This window comes from Aotus nancymaae, unplaced genomic scaffold (assembly GCF_030222135.1).
Source record: "Aotus nancymaae isolate 86718 unplaced genomic scaffold, 86718_ANA_hifiasm-v0.15.2.pri h1tg000081l, whole genome shotgun sequence".
NCBI classification, from domain to species: Eukaryota; Metazoa; Chordata; class Mammalia; order Primates; family Aotidae; genus Aotus; species Aotus nancymaae.
In genome coordinates, this window is record NW_026988496.1 from 4,552,751 (window position 1) to 4,573,638 (window position 20,888).

The 20,888-nt window shown below is 39.1% G+C and overlaps 1 protein-coding gene across 1 annotated transcript in view; it reads left to right on the forward strand.

Moving 5' to 3' along the window:
- The window catches only part of OPHN1 (oligophrenin 1), a 389,272-nt gene that overhangs the window by 148,742 nt on the left and 219,642 nt on the right, over positions 1-20,888 (forward strand). The window contains exons 4-5 of the mRNA XM_012460837.3: positions 11,751-11,812; positions 19,798-19,869. Of these exons, the coding sequence (XP_012316260.1) occupies positions 11,751-11,812; positions 19,798-19,869 (134 nt within the window). The remainder of the gene's footprint in view (positions 1-11,750; positions 11,813-19,797; positions 19,870-20,888) is intronic.

Consider the following 20,888-nt stretch of genomic DNA (forward strand, 5'->3'; position numbering starts at 1 on the left):
CCTCGGAGGTTTATATCAAGTTGTTGGGCTTGAATTGATAGAGCTTCTTCTCAGATCTTGAAGAAAAGAAACAATACAAGGTAATCAGAAGTCTCTGTTGGGATCTGGGCAGTCAGGTTTTAGTTCTCCATGACTCAAAGTCGTAGGAGAAGGTGATAATCGCGTTGGGTACCATGCCTCATGCCTGTAATCTCAGCACTTTGGAAGGCCGATGTGGGTGGATCACTTGAGCCTAGGAGCTGATTCTAGATACTTTCAGGGAAGCATCAGATTAAAACATAAAAACTTATGTATAGAAGAGAAAAGATTTAAAATGGCAGTGGCTAACTTATTACTGATCATTTTCAAAAGTGGAAGACTTGATGATATTTTATTACAAGAATAATAATGCAACTGAAAAGTATAGAGAGTTTATGTGGCATATAAAAAATAAGAAATATCAATCCAAAAAAGATTTTATAAGAAATCTATAATTATCATAACCCTATTTTCAAAGAAGAGTGAATATTAAATTTAATTTATAAAAATTGATGAACACAACCTTTATAAAGAAAAAAATCTTCAGACATAACATAATAATTCTGATATAATATATCATGAATATACCAAGCTTATAGTTAGAATATAGCAAGAATATATCATGACTATCAAGTAAAGCTGTGCTCAGTGATGCATACCTGTAATCCCAGCTACTCAGGAGGCTGAGGTGGGAGGATTGATTGAACAACCCCCAGCCACCCAAAAGGATATCAAGTAAAGAGATTGAAAAATCTTAATAAGACATACCATGGAAAGCAAGAACATTGATGGTTCTCTAAGAACTTCCTGTATAGCATTCAATTTCTGGAGTATGTACATCAGTAACATTTAACCCATTTAAGCTAGGGAAGTCTAAACATCTCTTTTGATTACACGGTGCTTCCTATGCAACTCAGACTTAAAACAAAAAGCACCAAAGCTATGCAATGGACAGTTAAGGAAGTTATTGCCATAGGGAGAACCTTTGTTAATAAGGAACATCTCAAAGAAAAAGAAAGAAATTGGGGTTATTGTAGAGGCAGGTAAACAAGAGAGTCACTTGCAAATCTTATAGGAGGCATGAAGAAGGATGGAGATTGATGTTATATGTATATGAGGTGGTCCTTTGCAGTCTAGCCGTTTTTCAGAACATAGAAGGATGTGGGATTTCTTAATACTGGCTGCTTTCCTGGAGCCCTGGTCTCAGTTCCACACTGTCAGTGGTCTGGAATTCACAAAGCAGGGCACAACCCAGTGTGCTTTCAAAGCTCCTAGACCTTCTGAGGTTCCACTGGGAAATTTGAGTGAAGAAGATGGCACCCATGCAGCATGAGGAGACTGCTGAACATGAGTCCCCTATTCTCATGGGCTTTTTATACCTTTTCGCCTATTTCTCATCTGACTGATCTGGAGACTAACTGCTGGTTAAGTGCCAGCCAGGGTCAAGTAAGTGATACAAAATGATCCCAAGATGTTCCTATTAATTGAGAGATCTAGTGAAGTGAGTGTTATTTTCTCAGGAACATCATTTGGCAGGCCCAGGCTTCAGGCCTGTCTGCCATTTACTCTTTCTTCCTCAATAAGGTCTCCAGGACTCCAGTAATCTTTCACTCTGAGCTCTCCTCTCTATTCTGTTCCTGCCACTATATTGTATCAGTAGCAATGACCCTTATATCTTGTCTTACTTTTCTTTATGGGGATATGGTAGGATTTAGACACACAGTCTTAGATTTGGCTGGACCTGAGTTCAGACTCTGACCTGTTGTTTACTGGCTACATGATCGTAGGCAGTTTTCATTAAAAAAATCAATAGTTGAGCTTATTGGTATCTTTGCATTATAATATAAACATACCGTATTATAAAAGTATGGAAATAGACAAAAAAGATTATTGTTAGCTGCCATATACTGAGCCCCTACTGTGTGTATACTGCTTCGTGTATACTATCTAATTCTCAGAGCAATTTTAAGGAGGTAGAATGAGGCTAATGGAGGTTAAGAAACTTGTCCAGGATCGCATAGCTAATAAGTAGCTTAAGTGGGATTTTTTTTTTTTTTTGCATCAGGGTCTTGCTCTGTCGCTCAGGCAGGAGTGCAGTGGCGGGACTGTGGCTCACTGCAGCCTCGACCTCCCAGGCTCATTTGATTTTCCCATCTCAGCCTACTGAGTAGCTGGGATGCACACCTCACCCAGCTAATTTTTGTAGTTTTTGTTGTTATTGTTTCGTTTTATTTTGTTTTTTTTTTTTTTTTTTTTTTTTGAGTTGGAGTCTTGCTCTGTTGCCCAGGCTGGAGTGCAGTGGCACAATCTCAGATCATTGCAGCCTCCACCTCCCATGTTCAAGTGATTCTCTTGCCTCAGCCTCCTGAGTAGATGGGATTACAGGTGCCCCCCACCATGCCTGGCTAATGTTTATATTTTGGGTAGAAATGAGGTTTCACCATGTTGGCCAGGCTAGTCTCGAACTCCTGACCTCAAGTGATCCACCAGCCTCGGTCTCCTAAAGTGCTGGCATTGCAGGTGTGAGCCATGATGCCTGGCCCTAATTTTTGTAGCTTTTTTTGTAGAGCTGGGTTTCATCATGTTGCCCAGACTGATCTTGAGCTCCTGGGCTCAAGTAATTTGCCTGCCTCGGCTTTCCAAAGTGGTGGGATTACAGGCATGAGCCACCATGCCCAGCATTAAGTGGGACTTTAGACTTTAAAGCATTTCATTTTTTACTTTAAAATTTACACATATATGCGCTCCACAAAGAATCACATTTATTTATTTATTTATTATTTGAGATGGAGTCTCACTCTGTCACCCAGGCTGGATTGCAATGGCATGGTCTCAGCTCACTGCAAGCTCCGTCTCCTGGGTTCCAGCTATTCTCCTGCCTCAGCCTCCGAGTAGCTGGGATTACAGGCATGCGCCACCATGCTTGGCTAATTTGTGTATTTTTAGTAGAGACGGGGTTTCTCCTTCTTGGCCAGGATGGCTCGAACTCCTGACCTCGTGATCCGCCTGCTGTGGCCTCCCAAAGTGCTGGGATTACAGGTGTCAGCCACTTCACCTGGCCAAGAATCACAATTATTTTGGTGTATTTTTTTCTTGGCTTTTTTGAGGATCAAAACACAATTTTCTGCATATAGTTGTACTTGTGTACAATTGTTGTGTGCAGATTTTTATATTCTGCTTTTTAAAAATAGGGTGACACTCTAGCTATTTTGTCATGTTCAGAAAATTTTGTGTAATTTCTTTTTAATAGGTTCAATAATAGTCCATTAAGTGAACATACTTAATAATTCCCCAATCATTGGACATTTTTTGTGTTTTCATTTATTCATCATCAGAAATCATGTTGAATTCCGACCTTTGGATATAAAGATTTATCCCCCTGTATTCAGAATTAGTTCTGTTTGTTTGTTTGTTTGTTGTAGAGATGGGAGGGTCTCACTTTGTTGCCAGCAGACATTCGAGCAATCCTTCTGCCTTGGCCTCCCAAAGTGTTGAGATTACAGTTTTTTTCCACCGTGACAATCCCATGATTAGGTTTTAGGTATGGTTTCCCAGATATGAATTTACAATGTAAAAGGGTATAGATAATTTTAAGCTGTTTGATCCACATTGTCAATTTTTATTAGCAATTTACAATATTTTTTGGAAGACAGTACATAACACTGTAATTTATATGACCTTGCTAAATTAAACCTCAGTTTCGTCATCACTAAAGTTATAATGATGAATAATAAAAAACTTGAGAAACATATACCATATTGCTTTTCCCTTCTCGCTTAACTTTTTGTAATTTATTCTCTGAAATTTTTCAAGGATAATGTTCTCTTCCTGTGGTCTTTTTTTTAAAAAAATCTTGGACTGCTAAACATTATTGAGGAATATTGCAGTAAGTTTTCTAAGCCATGCTTTGTGGTGGTGTTAGGGCAGGGGATGTTGCTATTATTGATGATGATATTGTTGTCGGTTATGGTTATGTAGACCTGTTTTCTTCCATTTCTTAGGAATTTTCTTAGTCCCCAGTCCTAGTATCTGAAGAGAGGGCGAAAGGACTATCTTTAACTTTGTGCTCCTTAATGACTATTCTCTCCCACACTCTGTGATGGACAGTCTGATCTCCTCACTAAAGCTTTTATTGTCTTCCCATTAATTCTAGGAGCCATTTGCAGGTTTAGTTTTTAGAAGGTGCTGTGATTAATTATCCATGATATTTGGTTAAAAATAGATCTATAGGAGGCTTTATAGGACCTCAAGATTCTGAGTCAGAAATAACCCTTGTCCAAACCTTCCGCTTTTGCCCTTTTCTTTTCTCTCTTTTTTTCTTTCTTTTTTTTTTTTTTGGAGATGAAGTTTTGCTCGTCCTTCAGGCTTCTTGTCCTGTGCCACACACTTCTGTAGGCATTTGAAGTCTTCTGATCAAGCAATAAATGTACTCATAGGGCTTTTTCAGGCCACTCAACAATGAAGTTTTTCTTCACTCGGCAACTTAATTTTAAAGTGGTTTAACAATTACTGAAGCTGTATGTTAATTGAAAGTAAGGATCAAAAAGCCCTGACCAGGTTACTTTGGTGGAAATGGTTGAAAAATGACTTCCAAAAATTTGATCTTTCATAAAAGCAGCAAAAACACTGGCAGAAATGTCCGAAGTCAACTTTTTAAAAACTCCAGAAATGGACCAACATTTTGCAAAAAAACAAGGCATGTTTATTTAAAAAAATGGCTGAGTAGTTGAGAAAACACTGAGCTCTGTGACATTTCGATTTGCCATGTTCCCAATCCTTGCTGCAGTTCCATAGTAGCTTTGAAAACTAACGTCCCTATAAACCACCATTCTAGCAGCCATGAGTGAAGGTAGAATGGGTTTGAGGTTCCTCAAATCTGAGAGATATCACTCACAGGGCTTATGTTATTTGAGCTGACTCAGAGTTTGCTCTTTAAATGGTTTGTTTTTTACCAGTGAGTTTTCTTTCACTTTTTTTTTGTTTTTTGAGATGGGACTCCTGACCTCAAGCAATCCTCCTGCCTTGGCCTCCCAAAGCTCTGAGATTAAAGGCATGAGTCACTGCAGCCTGCCTGTGATTGCTTTTTTGATTTCTTTTCTTTCTTTTTTTTTTTTTGTTTGCTTTTTGAGATAGAGTCTTGCTCTGTTGCCCAGGCTGGAGTGCAGTGGCACAATCTCTGCTCACTATAACCGCTGCCTCCTGGTTCCAGCAATTCTCCTGCCTCAGCCTCCTGAGTAGCTAAGATTACAGATGCCCACCACAACACCTGGCTAATTTTTTGTATTTTTAGTAGAGACAGGGTTTCACCATGTTGGCCAGGCTGGTCTTGAACTCCTGAACTCAAACGATCCATCCGCCTCGGCCTCCCAAAGCCCAAAGTGCTGGGATTACAGGCATGAGCCACCATGCCTGGCTGCATATTCTTCCCCTCCCCTCCCCTCCCCATCTTCTCTTTTTTGACAGTTGCACTCTGTCATCCAGGCTGGAGTGCAGTGGTTACGTCTAGCCTCACTTCAACCTATGCCTCCCAAGTTCAAGTGATTCTCCTGCCTCAGCCTCCCAAGTAGCTGAGATTACAGGCGCCTGCCACCACGCCCAGCTAATTTTTGTACTTTTACTAGAGACCAGGTTTCTCCAGGTTGGCCAGTCTGGTCTTGAACTCCTGGTTTCAAGCAGTCCACCTGCCTGAGCCTCCCAAAGTGCTAAGATTACAGATGTGAGCCACCGCACCTGCCCCCTGGGGCATTTTCTAAAAACGATCAGTGGTAGTTGTTTAGTACTACAGTCTCCACAGACGGCAAAAAGAATAAAGCAGGAAAGAGAAGCTGAACAATAAACCTAAAAGGACAAAATAGAGAATGAATTATCCTTGGAGAGCTTTGAAAAGCTGTGAGATATTCCTGGAAATCAAGGAGGTCATGCACGTGAGAAGGGCTTTGTACATTCCCAGCTTTTGTACCTGTCTAGAAGAAAGACTGGAGACATCTCTAATCTCTCACTTCTGGCTAACCTTCAGCTCTGTACAAAGAGGAGTGAAGGCTAAGGCACAGTTACAAACTGTCTGGCCAAATGTTGAATACAATACACAGAGAGCCCTTCGACAAAGGCTTGGAGATACTCATTCAAACCATTTAAAGAAATCTCTGTCCAGTCACTTGTTGACCAGTGAGCTTACTGACCAGAGAGTTTAGTGGGTTCATATGACAAAGAATACAGGCTATAGAATTAGTCCATGAAGCTATAAACAACCAGCAACCACAAGAACAACAAGCTCTGGGGAAAGAGAGGAGTTTGATTTCCAAAGTTGCCACACTATTTAGAATGTTAACTTTTAAAAAATGAGACATGCAAAGAAATAGTAAAATATGACCCTTGAACAAGGGAAAAAAGGCAATTAATAGAACCTGTCCCTGAGAAAGCCCTTGCATTAGATTTCCTGGACAAAGAGTTTCAATTACCTATTTAAATATATTTAAATTAATAAACGAGACCATGTCTAAAGAACTTAAGAAATGAATGAGAACAGTGTCTCACAAAATAGACAATATCAATAAAGAGATGGATTTTTTAAAAATGAATTAACTGAAACTTGCAGTTGAAAGTTGTAGTATAATAACTGAAATGAAAAACTTACCACTGGGGGTTCACCATCATATTTGTACTGGGAGAATAAATGATCAGCAAATTTAAAGACAAGTGAATTGAGATCATTCAATGTGAGGGAAATAAGGAATAATAATTGAGAAAAATGAACGGAACCTCAGATACCTGTGGGATATCATCAAGCATAACAGCACATGCAGAATGAAAACCTCAGAAGAAGAGAGACAGACGAAAGAATATTTGAAGAAATAAATTGACAAATTTGCTGGAAAACATGAATCTGCATATCCAACAAGTTAAACTTAGAGATACGAGCCTAAACATATGATAGTCTAACCAATTAAAGAAGATGACAAAGAGATAATCTTGTAAAAAAAAAAAAAAGAGAAAAATGAAAGAAAAAATAGAAATGAATGAAAACAGTCACAACATACTAAATCTTATGGGATGCTGCTAAAACAGTGTTTGGAGGGAAATTTGTAGCTTCAAATTCCTATATTAAAAAAGAGCAAAGATATCAAATCAATAGCCAAACTTTCCATCTTAAGACACTTGAAAAACAAGAGCAAACTAAAGAAACAGAAGCAGAGAAATAATAAAGACTAGAGAGGAAATAAATGAAATGGAGAACAGAAAAAGAATATACTAATAAGGCAGCCTTGTCAACATAACAAGATAATTATGGAAACCAAACATCTGTTCTTCATAAAGTTAAACAAAATTGACAAACCCTTAGCTAGGCTGACCATGAGACTACTTTAATTATTAAAATCAGGAATGAAATAGGGGACATTACTACTAATCCTAGAGAAATAAAACTGATTATAAGGAAATACTAGATATAGTTGACCCTTAAACAATATGGGTTCAAACCACAGAGGTCCACTTACATGCAGATTTTTTCTCTTTGATTTGGATAGAAAAATACAGTATTTGTGGGATGTGAAATTCACATTCACGGAGGGTCAACTTTTCATATGTGCAGGTTACACAGGGCCCACTGTGGGACTTGAATATATGTAGATTTTGCAATATGTGGGGGTCCAGGAACTAATCACTCATGTATACCAAGGCATAACTGTACAATTCTATGTCAACAAATTAGATAACTTGGATGAAATGAGCAGATTTCTAGAAAGACACAAACTACTGAAATTGATACAAGAAGAAATAGAAAATGTGAATGGACCTATACTAAATGAAGAGACTGAATTTGTCATAAAAAAAAAATTCCACAAAGCAACATCCAGGCCTGGATAACTTCACTGGTGAATTCTATCAAATATCTAAGGAATGAATGCTGTTCCTTTACATACTCTTTCAAAAAACTAAAAAGGAAGGACTGTTTCACAACCTATTCTGAGGCCAGTAGCACCTTAATACCAAAACCAAAGACATACCTAGTTCATGGATAAGAAGTATTAATATTGTTAAGTTGGCAATAATTCCCAGATTAATAATCAAGCAAATAACTATCAAATTCTCAGCTGCACCTTTTAAAGAAATTGTCAAGGTAATAAAAAAATTCATATGGTTATCAAAGGATACCAGAATAGCCAAACAATCTTGAAAAAGAAATTTCCCATTTCAAATCTCATTTCAAATGTGCTGTTGTTATGAATGTGTGCTATTACATAAGACCAGACCTAGAGATCAGTGGAATAAAATTAAGAGTCCAATAATCATCCCTTAATTTTTTTCAATTTTTGACAAAGGTGCCAAGAGTATTTAATAGTGGAAAGAATTGTTGACAAGTGGTGCTGAGATAACGAAAGAGACACATGTGAAAGAATGAAGTTGGACCCATACCTCACACCATATACAAACATTACCTAAGAATGGACCAAGGAGCTAAAAGTAAAGAGCCAAGACTATAAATCTCTATATAAATTAGTACAGGGATAAATATTCATGACTTTGACTAGGAAGTGGTTTCTTACATATGACACCAAAAGCACAAACAACAAAAGAAAGAAAATATCAATTAGATTCCTGGAAAATTTTAAACCTTTATTATTTAAAGGACTCTATAATGAAAGTGAAAATACAATTCATAGAATGGGAGAATATTTTTGCAAATCATTTATCTGATAAGGGACTTGTGTCAGATTGTATGAAGTATTCTAACTCAACAATAAAGACAAGTAATTCAATTAAAAATGGACAAAATAATTAAAAATACATTTATACAAAGAAAATATACTAACAGCCAATAATCACATGAAAAAATGAAAAGATGCTTAATTTTATTAGTCATTGAGGCTAATGCAAAATAATACCACGATGAGATACCACTTCAAATCCGCTAGGATTGTGGATGTCAAAAAATGAACAATAACAAGTTATTTGAGGTTGTGGGGAAATTAGAACCCTCCTACATTGCTTTGGGTAACATAAAATGGTGCAGGTGATTTGGATAACAGTTTTGGTATTCCCTCCAAAAATTAAACATAGAGTTACCATATGATCTAGCACTTCCATGTCTAGGTATATACCCAAAAGAATAGAAAACATACATCCACATAAAACTTGTTCATAAATGTTCGTGGTTGTATAAACCAGATTCAGAGGTCACATATGTTTCCATTTATGTGAAATGTCTAGAGTAGGCAAGTTCATGGAAATAGAAACTAGATTAGTGGTTATCGGGGTATTGGGAGGAAGTGGTAATGGGGTGTAATGCTAATGGGGTTGGGGTTTCTTTTGGGGTTGATGAAAATGTTCTGCAATTATACAGTGGTGATAGTTGCACAACTTTATGAAAATACTAAAAGCCACTGAATTGTACACTTTAAAATGGTGCATTTTATTGTGTCTTAGTCTGTTTATATCACCATAAAGGAATACCCGAGGCTAGATGATTTATGAAGAAGAGAGGTTTATTTCACTCATGGTTCTGCAGACTGTATAGGAAGCATGGTATCAGCGTCTGCTTCTAGTGAGCACCTCAGAAAGCTTCCAGTGGTGGCAGAAGAAGAAAGGGAGTCAGTGTGTCGCATGGCCTGAGATGGAGCAAGGGAGAGTGGAGGAGATACCAGGCTGTTTTTCACCATCAGATCTGGAGGTGGGAGGTAATACAGGTAATACAGGGAGAAGTCATTCATTACCAGGAGGACTGCACCAATCCATTCATGAGGGGTCCACCCCTATGGCCCAAACACCTTGGACCAGGCCTCATCTCCAACGCTGGTGATCAAATTTCAGTATGAGATTTGGAGGAGATCGATATCCAAACTATATCATATGGTGATGTGGCATATCAATAATAACTTAATTTCAGAAAAGGTGACCAGCCAGGCAGGTTGCTCATGCCTGTAATCCCAGCACTTTGGGAGGCCGAGGTGGGTGGATCACCTGAGGTCAGGAGTTCGAGACCAGCCTGGCCAACATGGTAAAACCCTGCCTCTACTAAAAATACAAAAAAATAGCCTGGCACGGTGGCAGATGCCTGTAATCCCAGTTGCTCAGGAGGCTGAGACAGGAGAATTGCTTGAACCTGGGAGGTGGAGGTTGCAGTGAGCTGAGATGGTGCCACTGCACTCTAGTCTGGGCGACAAGAGTGAAACTTCCTCTAAAAAAAGAAAAAAAGATGTGACCTTTTAGCCAAAGCTCATTTTGAGACATTCTTAGTACTATTTAATTTGGAATTTCTTTCCTCATAAATGATGAAGTCAGGCTCATTTTAAAAGCACAGCTGCTGGTAGTAGTGACTTTCCTCTATCTATTATCTGTGTTTATATATTTAAATGATATATGATAATCCATTTAGATGGTATTTAGTTATGTAATCATCAGTTATCTGCCTAGAGAGTTGTAGGCAGTGCGACAGTGGCAATACCTTAGTTGTGGCGGCAAGACAGGTCTGGATTTGATACCTAGCTTTGCTATTTGTTTCCTGAGTGACCTTAAATAAGTTACTTACCCTCTCCTTCAATTCAGTGACAATAAGAAGTACCCAATAAAGCTATTGTCACAATTAAAGCCTCCAGCAGAAGGCTTGACACATTTAATGTCCATGAAATTAGTCTTTTGCTTTAAATGTTTGAATATGATGTTTGTCACGTTTCCTTTAGAGGTAAACTGATCGTGTCTGGGAAAACGCCAATTAAAAAAAAAATCTCTCTGACTCTTTTTGTAGCATAAAGTATTTGGGGACAGAAAGTCAATAAGCATTTCCATGTTTTCCTATTTTTGTTCCTGAATATGGTGTTTATTTTCTCTATGGTTGAACTCTGAATGAATTTAGTGTTTGCAAAGGTGATCTCCCTAGGTATTTGCAGCAACTTAATCCTCAGAAGAAAGAAATGCCATTGCCTTGTATCCTGTGTTGACCCCAAAACTCGTTTCCTTGACACCAGAAACGTTGGATTTGTTCAGTTCTTTTAAGGAGGAAACTCAATTTTGGATTAAAAATGTTAGTATGGACAAACTTGTTTTTCCGGGCTTTCATTCAGACACCAGTTGAGAATATACTTCCTGCTTCTGGAGAGAAGTTAAGGAATTTGAAGAGGCATTAATGACTAATTAGCTTAATTTATCATTTTGTATATAAAGACGTTGAATTTTTGAGAAGGGAAGTGATTTGCCCAGTCACCCTGCTAGTAAGTGGCTCAGTTGGCACTATAAGAGTAGAAACTTTGGGAGGGTAGAAAGGGTAATTTACTTTGATTTTAAAAGATGATTTTACTTTGATTATTTACTTTGTGTTGACATTCTACATTTACCATCCAATTTAGTTTTTACAGCAATACTCTGTGGTTGGTCAGTAATGGAACAGGGACCCAACTTCATTTCAGGGTTCTATAGCTGCCAGTCATTACACTGCAAACCCTTGGCCCCTTCCCTAATCTTTTTGCTTGTCTATGAAATAAGAGAAATTCTAGCTACTCTTGAGTGGCCATAATGATTAAATAAAATATTAAAGCATATGGGGATTGTTAAAACAGGACAGAAAAGAAAATAAACATTCAACAGGTACTGAACACCTGCTTTTGTCCTCAGATTTGACACCTTCCTCTAGTGGCCATGTGGGCATAGGGCACTGGTACCTACTTCCTGTTGCACAGATCTCTGTTTTGTCTATAAAGCACCACGATTAATTTGTTTTACATTTTATTCTCTCCTTCCAGCTGAATCCTTCAAGGAATTTGCTGAGTTGCTCAATGAAGTAGAAAATGAGAGAATGATGATGGTAAGTCACTAACACTGTCACTGAAGCTGAGTTCATGGCTGATAGAGGGGATTTTTCCTGTCCTTTATGCTTGGATTGATCCTATACTATTTTGATTTCTGTGAGATAGCTTCTTGGTGCTGTAAAAATAGTTAGGTAATAGATGTGGTTATTCTGTTTCAAGCTTTCACCCTGAGAGTTTGGCATTAGGTAGAGGGAAATTAATGCACAAATCCCATCTGTATTCATTTCAGTGAAAAATCATTTCAGTGGACATTAAACAGGACCTTTGAACATGTTGACAGAGATTAAGGTGTTTAGTGTTTTTAACCAAATTATCCATTTGTTAATCTTTAATTTATAGAGTAGTTTTTTTTGTCTTTTCTTTTTTATTATTATACTTTAAGTTCTGGGGTACATGTGCAGAACATGCAGGTTTGTTGCATAGGTATACATGTGCTATGGTGGTTTGCTGCATCCATACCCCCATCATCTACATTAGGTATTTCTCCTAATGCTATCCCTCTCCAATCCCCCCATCCCCTGCTGTCCCTCCCCTAGTCCCCCCACTCCCCTGACAAGCCCCGGTGTGTGATGTTCCCTTTCCTGTGTCCATGTGTTCTCATTGTTCAACACCCACTTATGAGTGAGAACATGTGGTGTTTGGTTTTCTGTTCTGGTGTCAGTTTGCTGACAATGATGGTTTCCAGCTTCATCTATGTCCCTGCAAAGGACATGAACTCATCCTTTTTATGGCTGCATAGTATTCCGTGGTGTATATGTGCCATATTTTCTTTATCCAGTCTGTCATTGATGGACATTTGGGTTGGTTCCAAGTCTTTGCTATTGTGAACAGTGCTGCAATAAACATATGTGTGCATGTGTCTTTATAATAGAATAATTTATAATCCTTTGGGTATGTACCCAGTAATGAGATTGCTGGGTCAAATAGTATTTTTGGTTCTAGATCCTCAAGGAATCACCACACTGTCTTCCACAATGGTTGAACTAATGTACAATTCCACCAACAATGTAAAAGCGTTCCTATTTCTCCACATCCTCTCCAGCATCTGTTGTCTCCTGACTTTTTAATGATCATCATTATAACTGATACGAGATGGTATCTCATTGTGGTTTTGCTTTGCATTTCTCTAAGGGCCAGTGATGATGAGCTTTTTTTCATGGCTCCAACACTATTTTTTGAAAATACTATTCTTTCTCCTTTGAATTACCTTTTGTTCTTTATCAAAGGTCACTTGACTATATTTGATGGGTCTGTATCTGGGCTATTTCTGTTCCATTGATCTATTTATCTGTTCTTTCACCAATACCGCACTGTCTTCATTACTTTCACATTGCAGTAATTCCATTGTAGTAAAAAGCATTGAAGTCAGGTATAAGCTTAATCAATTTGTTTATATCCACAAAATAACTTGCTGGGATCTTGATTGAGATTGCTTTTTAAGATACTAGAGATATCTTTTTGATTTTGATTAGGATTTGCTTTTAAGATACCAGGGAAAAACCGATTATCTTAAAAATATTGACTTTTCCTAATTGTGAACATGGGTTATCTTGCCATTTATTTACATATTTTTGATTTCTTTCATCAGAATTTTAGTTTGCTTATATAGAATTTTTGCATATTTTGGTAGTTTTGTACCTGTTTCATTTTTATAAAGTCTAATTATTTTAACAGCTTAAAAAATAATCTTTTTGTGTGGTCCTTAGACTCAGCAGTGCCATCATGACCAGCACCAGCAGAAAATTGTTGGAAATACTGGTCCTTGTTCCCACCCCAGACTTACTGGAGACTTAAGTGTTAAAATGTCTATGTTGATCAATATTCATTTTTATTGGGGGCATAATGGTAAGATGGGAATTCTGTAGAGAATATCAAAATGGTCTACTTTACCTTTCTCCATCAGATGACTTTTTATGAACTTCTCAGTTTTCTTAAAGCTATTTATTCCCATAGCTAGAACTCAGTTACCTATAAAACCTCCTTCTTTTCAATAGTGTGGTACTGCCTTCTCAAAATACTGCTCATAGAATCTAGACTCTTAGAGAAGTAGGATTGAAGGCAGAACTTGGAGGTAGGGGAATTAGAGATTTAAGGCTTTGATTCTGGTTCTGTCACTAACTTGTTGACTTCAGATTAATCACTTCATTTTTCTGGGCCCCTTTTTCTTATTTGTAGAGTGAGGAAAATAATTCCCACCTCTTATGGGTGTTTAAAGTGCTCCAAATAATATAGTAAACATGGAAGGGTTTTATAAGGGGAAAAATACTGATTATGTAAGCATGGTTTTTAGTTGTTTTAGTTACTCACAAGATTCTGCTTGTGGAAATATGACTTGGGAATTTTCTCAGTTTAAAACATTTGCTTTTAAATGTACTAACGGGAGATGAATATGCATGCTTTTCCTGGAGCCTCTTAGATGGCCCCCTTGCTAATACACACTCTACTAAATGTTCTCTGCCCACAGAGTTTGTGGACTACTGCCCATGTTGTTTTCAAAGGCATTTGCCCCCATTTCTTTCAGATAACACTAGAAAGCTCAGCTGTATTTCTCTTTAGCCCTAGTTGTTTCTCTATCTCTTTTATTTACCCAGTAACAAAGCCCTCACATATTGAAGTAGTATTCATCTTTTGAGATGTTGTTTTCCTCACCCTTCTTGCTGGTGCTTTGCCACATGACTGACTCATTTTCTTCTGTGTTTAATTATGTTGTGCCCTTTTGTCCCAACAACTTTCAATCATATATTGAGTGTTTGCTCCCTGTTTCCCACTTAATTCCAGGAATGCTGAGATGGTTAGGCTTAATGAGTGCCTTTCACCCTGTGCCAGGAATTCAGTGCTTGATTGTAACTTTCCCATTTCCTGGGGTTGTAGCAAAAGGACCCCTCTATCCCAATCTGGATAATTTAGTGGTCTTATACTGTATTTTATCCTTTCTAAAAGAAGAGTCCAAAATAAGCTTTAGAATATCAGTAAGAAAGTTCACAGCCCTTGAGCATGGCAATTGCCTGTGTCTGGTCATCTCCATAAATGAATATAAATTGGGGAAGGAATTATGAAGTGAAGTAATGAGGAAGGGCATCCTGTGATGTTCTCAAAGGTATCCTGTTAGGGCTGGATGTGGTGGCTCATGCTTGTAATCCCAGTTCTTTCAGAGGTGGAGGCGGGCGGATCACTTGAGGCCAGGAGTTCAAGAGCAGCCTGGCCAACATGGTGAAACCCTGTCTCTACTTAAAATACAAAAATTAGCCGGGCATTATTATGCACTGTAGTCTCAGCTACTTGGGAGACTGAGGTGGGAGGATTACCTGAGTCTGCGAAGGTCGAGGCTCCAGTGAGCCATGATCATGCCACTGTACTACAGCCTGGGGGAGTAAGGCCCTGCCTCAAAAAAATAAAAAAAGAGAGGGGGCCTCAAAAAGTGTGGATTGCACACTTCTTGTATGATTATAAAGCTTGCCTAGATATCTTTCTGATTGCAAAGGGGCCTCTGTTGGCAATGTTCAAGGTCTGTCTTTGAAGACTGCCAAAAGTGACCTAAAGAGGCCTCCATAATATTTCAGCCTGTCTTTAGTGCTCTCTCTCTCTCTTTTTTTTTTTTTTTGAGACAGAGTCTCCCTCTGTTGCCCAGGATAGAGTGCAGTGGCATGATCTCAGCTCACTGCAACCTCCACCTCCTGGGTTCAAGCAATTCTCCTGCCTCAGCCGCCCAAGTAGCTGGGACTACACACGCCCACCACCATGCCCTGCTAATTTTTGCATTTTTAGTAGAGATGGGGTTTTGCCATGTTGGCCAGGCTGGTCTCGAACTCCTGGCCTCAGCTGATCCTTCCGCATTGGCATCTCAAAATACTGGGATCACAGGCACGAGCCACTGCACCTGGCCCAGTGTTCTCTTTTGATATTTTGTTTACCATCAAAGATTCCTGAGCAATCCTGCAATACTGGACTAAATATCATCTCTATCTGCTCAACACCTTGTTCAGTGTTACTTTGGTCTTTATTCAATAGGATTCTGATAATCAAAAACTCACTAATGAGTTTAGGATGTCACTTCTTATGATGGAGATTCTACCTGAGATAGTAGGTAGGAGTTTTTGTCCCCAGTGAGCTCACAAAATGAATGCAGTGATCAGAAAAGAGATTAAAGACCAAGTGTACTTAAAGGGGGAGTCATTGGTAGAGTTCTAAGAGATTTAAGAATAAAATACAATGAGAAAGAATAAAGAGCAAATCCTCAATGTGACTTTTTTCTACATTCCTAAGTCTCTCTTCTGACAAGAAAATAGTATGATAACCAATGAGTATCATAGAGAGGAAAAGATTCAGAGTAACTGTGCTATAAGAGACTGGGAGCAGTGTTGCCAAAGTGCTTAAGGAAAAATGATGTACTGCAATTCTAGTAAACCATGGACTACTTTTCTAGACTGAACGGGGGTCAAATATGTAAAAGGCAGTGGCCTTATGGACCCTGTGTGAGATGTTGCTGACACATTTGCTTATGAAGGACAATCCCCCTTGGAGAATGAAAAGCCAGCAACTCTGCCATCCTGGGGGTGCCTGAATACGCAAAGGCCCAGCTCCATACAGTGCTTTAGAAGGTGGTATGTTCACTTCTTATTCAAAGGCAAACTTCTTCAGTGTTTTCCAGTTGGCCACTTTTTGCATATTATTTTTTAAATTTAATTAATTAATTAATTAATTTTTGAGACTGATTCTTGCTCTGTCACTCAGGCTGGAGTTCAGTGGCACAAGCTCAGCTCACTGCAACTTCCACCTCCTGGGTTTAAGTGATTCTCCTGCCTCAGCCTCTCCAGTAGCTGGGATTACAGACATGTGCCACCATACCCAGCTACTTTTTGTATTTTTAGTAGAGATAAGGTTTCACCATGTTGTCCAGGCTGGTCTTGAACTCCTGACCTCAGGTGATCCGCCCAACTCAGCCTCGCAAAGTGCTAGGATTACAGGTTTGAGCCACTGTGTCTGACCCATATTACCTTTTTTAAACTGCAAGTTGTTTTTCTAATTATATATTGCTGCATAACAACTTTTTCTAAAATTAGTGGCTTAAACCAGGGTCCCCAACCCCTGGGCTTCGGGGTACCAGTTTGTGGCCTGTTAGGAGCCTGGCCACACAGCAGGTGAGCGACAGGATAAGGAACATTATTGCCTGAGCTCTGCCTGCTATCAGATCAGTGGTGGCATTAGATTCTCATAGGAGCAACCCCTATTGTGAGCTGTGCATGCAGGATCTAGGTTGCATACTCTTTATGAGAATCTAATGCCTGATCTGAGGTTGAACAGTTTCATCCTGAAACCATCTCCACCTCCCCCTACCCTGGGTCCATGGAAAAATTGTCTTCCATGATTCTGGTTCCTGGTGCCAAAAAGGTTGCAGATCACTGGCTTAAACTAATTATTTGTAAATTTGTAAAACTATTTGTGATTATTTTGTGGGTTAGGAATTCAGATGGGTCAGCTGAGTGATTCTTCTGCTCCACATGGTGGTATTCACCTGGCAGATGAGTTGATACGGAGGGTCCAAAATGGTTTTCCTTAAGTCTGGCACCTTCCAGTGGGGATGGTAGGAAGGGTGGATTCAGCTGGTATGAGACATTGACCAGAATTTGGCCTCTCCTGTTTGGTAATCTCAGGATAATTAAACTTCTGACATACTGTCTCAAGGCTTCTAGTAGGAGTATTCCAAGAGAACTGGTGCTGGCGTTTTATGACCTAGCTTCAAATGTCACAGAATGTTACTTCTGGAGTACTCCATTGGTTCAAAATATTAACCAGCTCACTCACATTCAAGGTAGAAGAGACATAGACCTCACCTCTTAACGGAAGTTACGTCAGAGTTTGTGGCCATGTTTTAAGGCCTCGACAATAGTAAAGTAGAAAAATGACTTTCTGTACTGGGCTTAGGGCACCAATGACTTGATTTTGGGTGGTTTTAGTTAAGAAGTCTTATTTTCAATTAACGAGAGTCATTGGTGTAATTATTTTTGATACTATAATTGGTACTGGAGCTTTAATTTCATAACCAAACAAAATGAATCTTTCTATGAATCAGACCTGCATAGAGAAGTCTTTACTAGGGGCTCTTGTAGGTTGGAATTTGTAGACTTTTCTGCCTTTGGCTAATGAGCACAATCAGGGATAAAGAGTATGTTAAGTGTCGGGGCCGGGCGCGGTGGCTCACGCCTGTAATCCCAGCACTTTGGGAGGCCGAGGTGGGTGGATCACGAGGTCAAGAGATCGAGACCATCCTGGTCAACATGGTGAAACCCCATCTCTACTAAAAATACAAAAAATTAGCTGGGCATGGTGGCGCGTGCCTGTAATCCCAACTACTCGGGAGGCTGAGGCAGGAGAATTGCCTGAACCCAGGAGGCGGAGGTTGCGGTGAGCTGAGATTGTGCCATTGCACTCCAGCCTGGGTAACAAGAGCGAAACTCTGTCTCAAAAAAAAAAAAAAAGAGTATGTTAAGTGTCATACTGGGAGGTAGGTTATAGTACGATTAGGACTCAACGGGGTTTCATAGATCCAGTAGAAGAGAAGAGATGTGATGAGAATCAGACAGGGTCTGGAGGTGTTAGCAGGCAAGATGTCTTTTTTTGCAAAAATCAGCAAACTTTGGGAAGGGTTACATGATTTTATAAATCTAGGCGTGTAGCAAACAAGTTTTAGAAAGCCAGCTATAAAAGCACTGGTGATCAGGAGAAATAGAGAATGACTCTGTTCTCAAGGCAAACTTTTTTTTTCTTGCCTAGTTTTATATTTTTTGCTGGGTGCTGGACATCCTGGATGATAGCATTAGGAGCTGCAGGAGATCAGAATGTCAGGGTTCACCAGGTTGTTCTCATACAAAGGCTAGCAGTGCCATTTTAGGAGTTTGCCCATTTAGTTGAACCTTGAATCATACCTACACACAGAACAAGAGGCCCAAATTACCTGAAAGACATGTATAACCCATGCACTAATGCCCCACAACTTTCCGTACTTTTGGGGTGGTAGGTTGAAAATTGCTTCTTAGATTGGAGAACTCAGATCTTGTCAAAACTGGCTTTTCCCCCTGTTGTCTATTTTTGTTATGAAGATATATCTTGTGTATCTGACACCTATGTCTCAGACGATGAGCAAACTAGTTTTTTAGTTTTCTGTCTTGTAATCAATAAAAATTAATGCAATGGTTCCCAAAATGCAGCCCTTCAGATGCCTTCTCTAAGGCCTTCCATTTTAGTGATTCTGTCCCCTCGGAGGTACAAACCCCACTTGTTGCCTTGGACAGATGCAATCTCCTAAGAGGTTTATGTGAAGAAAAAGCTTTATATACCTTCATCTGCCCAAAGAACAAGGAGTCTTCTTTGAATCTGATGTTTTTATATCTCCAGAACTTATTTATTATTGCCAATATTAATAATCCCTAAACAGGCCATTCTTATTAGCTTCTGATCATTTATATTTAGGTAATTTGAAGGCCTGGTCTAGTGTTTTCTGTGATGCTGTAATGCACTCCACGTTCTGCAGGAAATGTTCTGGTTTTATGGCACAGGCAGGACTGTAAATGATTTTTCCTAATGCTATCTCTGCACACTCATTTGCCTCTGATGAAATGATTTGCACTTGCTGCAATTGTCCTTTTCTCGTATTGGCCATTCTCTTTCTCTTCTCTTTTTCACCTGTCCTTCAGGTCTCCTGTGTCTTCTGCTGGACAACACAGATATTTATCTATTAAAAACAGGTCAGACTACCATTAAAGTTACAGAGAAATGCCCCTTTTATTATTCTCTCATTTCTTCTCAATGCATTTGATTTTCAGAAACAATGTAGAAACAAATAGTAACAAAAACCTACAAATCAACAAACCATTTAACATTTTTCAGGATGGTGTATAAATGAAAATGTCACAGTAATAGGGAATCTTGTATCTGAACCTTGTTAACCTAGAAATTATTTTGTTTGTTTTTTCTTTTTGTCTAGGTACACAATGCTAGTGATTTGCTGATTAAACCCCTGGAAAATTTCCGAAAGGAACAAATAGGCTTCACCAAGGTACATTTTCCGTATTTTTTTTTTTTTTTTTTTAATAGCAATCGAGTAGTTGTATGAGTGAGTACTCTTCACTTTAAAAAAATAAGCAGCAATCTGCTGGTGCTTTGCTCTTGGCCTAGTCAGCCTCCTAAACTGTGTAAAATAAATGTTTGTTGTTTAAGTCACTCTGTCTATGGCATTCTGTTATAGTAGCCTGGACTAACATGAAAAAGGAGGAGGAGTGGGGGATTAGTCACTATAAGAAAAATGATCAGGCCAGATGCAGTGGCTTATGCCTGTAATCCTAGCACTTTGGGTGGTCCAGGCGGGTGGATCACCTGAGGTCGGGAGTTTGAGACCAGCCTAACCAACATGGAGAAACTCCTGTCTCTACAAAAAATGCAAAATTAACCGGGGGTGGCAGTGCATGCCTGTAATCCCAGCTACTCAGGAGGCTGAGGCAGGAGAATCGCTTGAACCCAGGAGGCAGAGGTTGCTGTGAGCCAAGTTCGTGCCATCGCACTCCAGCCTGGGCAATGAGAGTGAAACACCATCTCAAAAAAAAAAAAAAAAAGAAAGAAAGAAAAAGAAAAATGATGAAAGTAAGAAAATCTAGAATTGGCCTCTGACTTTGTGGCCAACAGACTCCGTATCTGTGCGTAAATTGCTTCTTCTTTTGGTGTTTTTGGTGTTTGTCTGAAAAACTAGCTATCATTTATCAACTGCCTGCTATGTTGAGCACTGGGCTAGGTTCTTTACGTTCATTCTTTAATCACAAGAACCACATGTGCTTCTGGCATTTTCTCATTTCACAAATGAAGTAACTGAGCCTTGGACAAGATAGATAACATGACCGAAGTTATCTAGCTAGTGATATAGTTTGGTTGTGTGTCCTCACCTAAATCTCATGTTCACTTGTAATTCCCAGTGTTGGAGGTGGGGCCTGGTGGGAGGTGATTGCATCAAGAGGGTGGACCCTTCACGAATGGTTCAGCACCATCCCCTTGATGCTGTTCTCCTAGTGGTGATTGAGTTCTCAT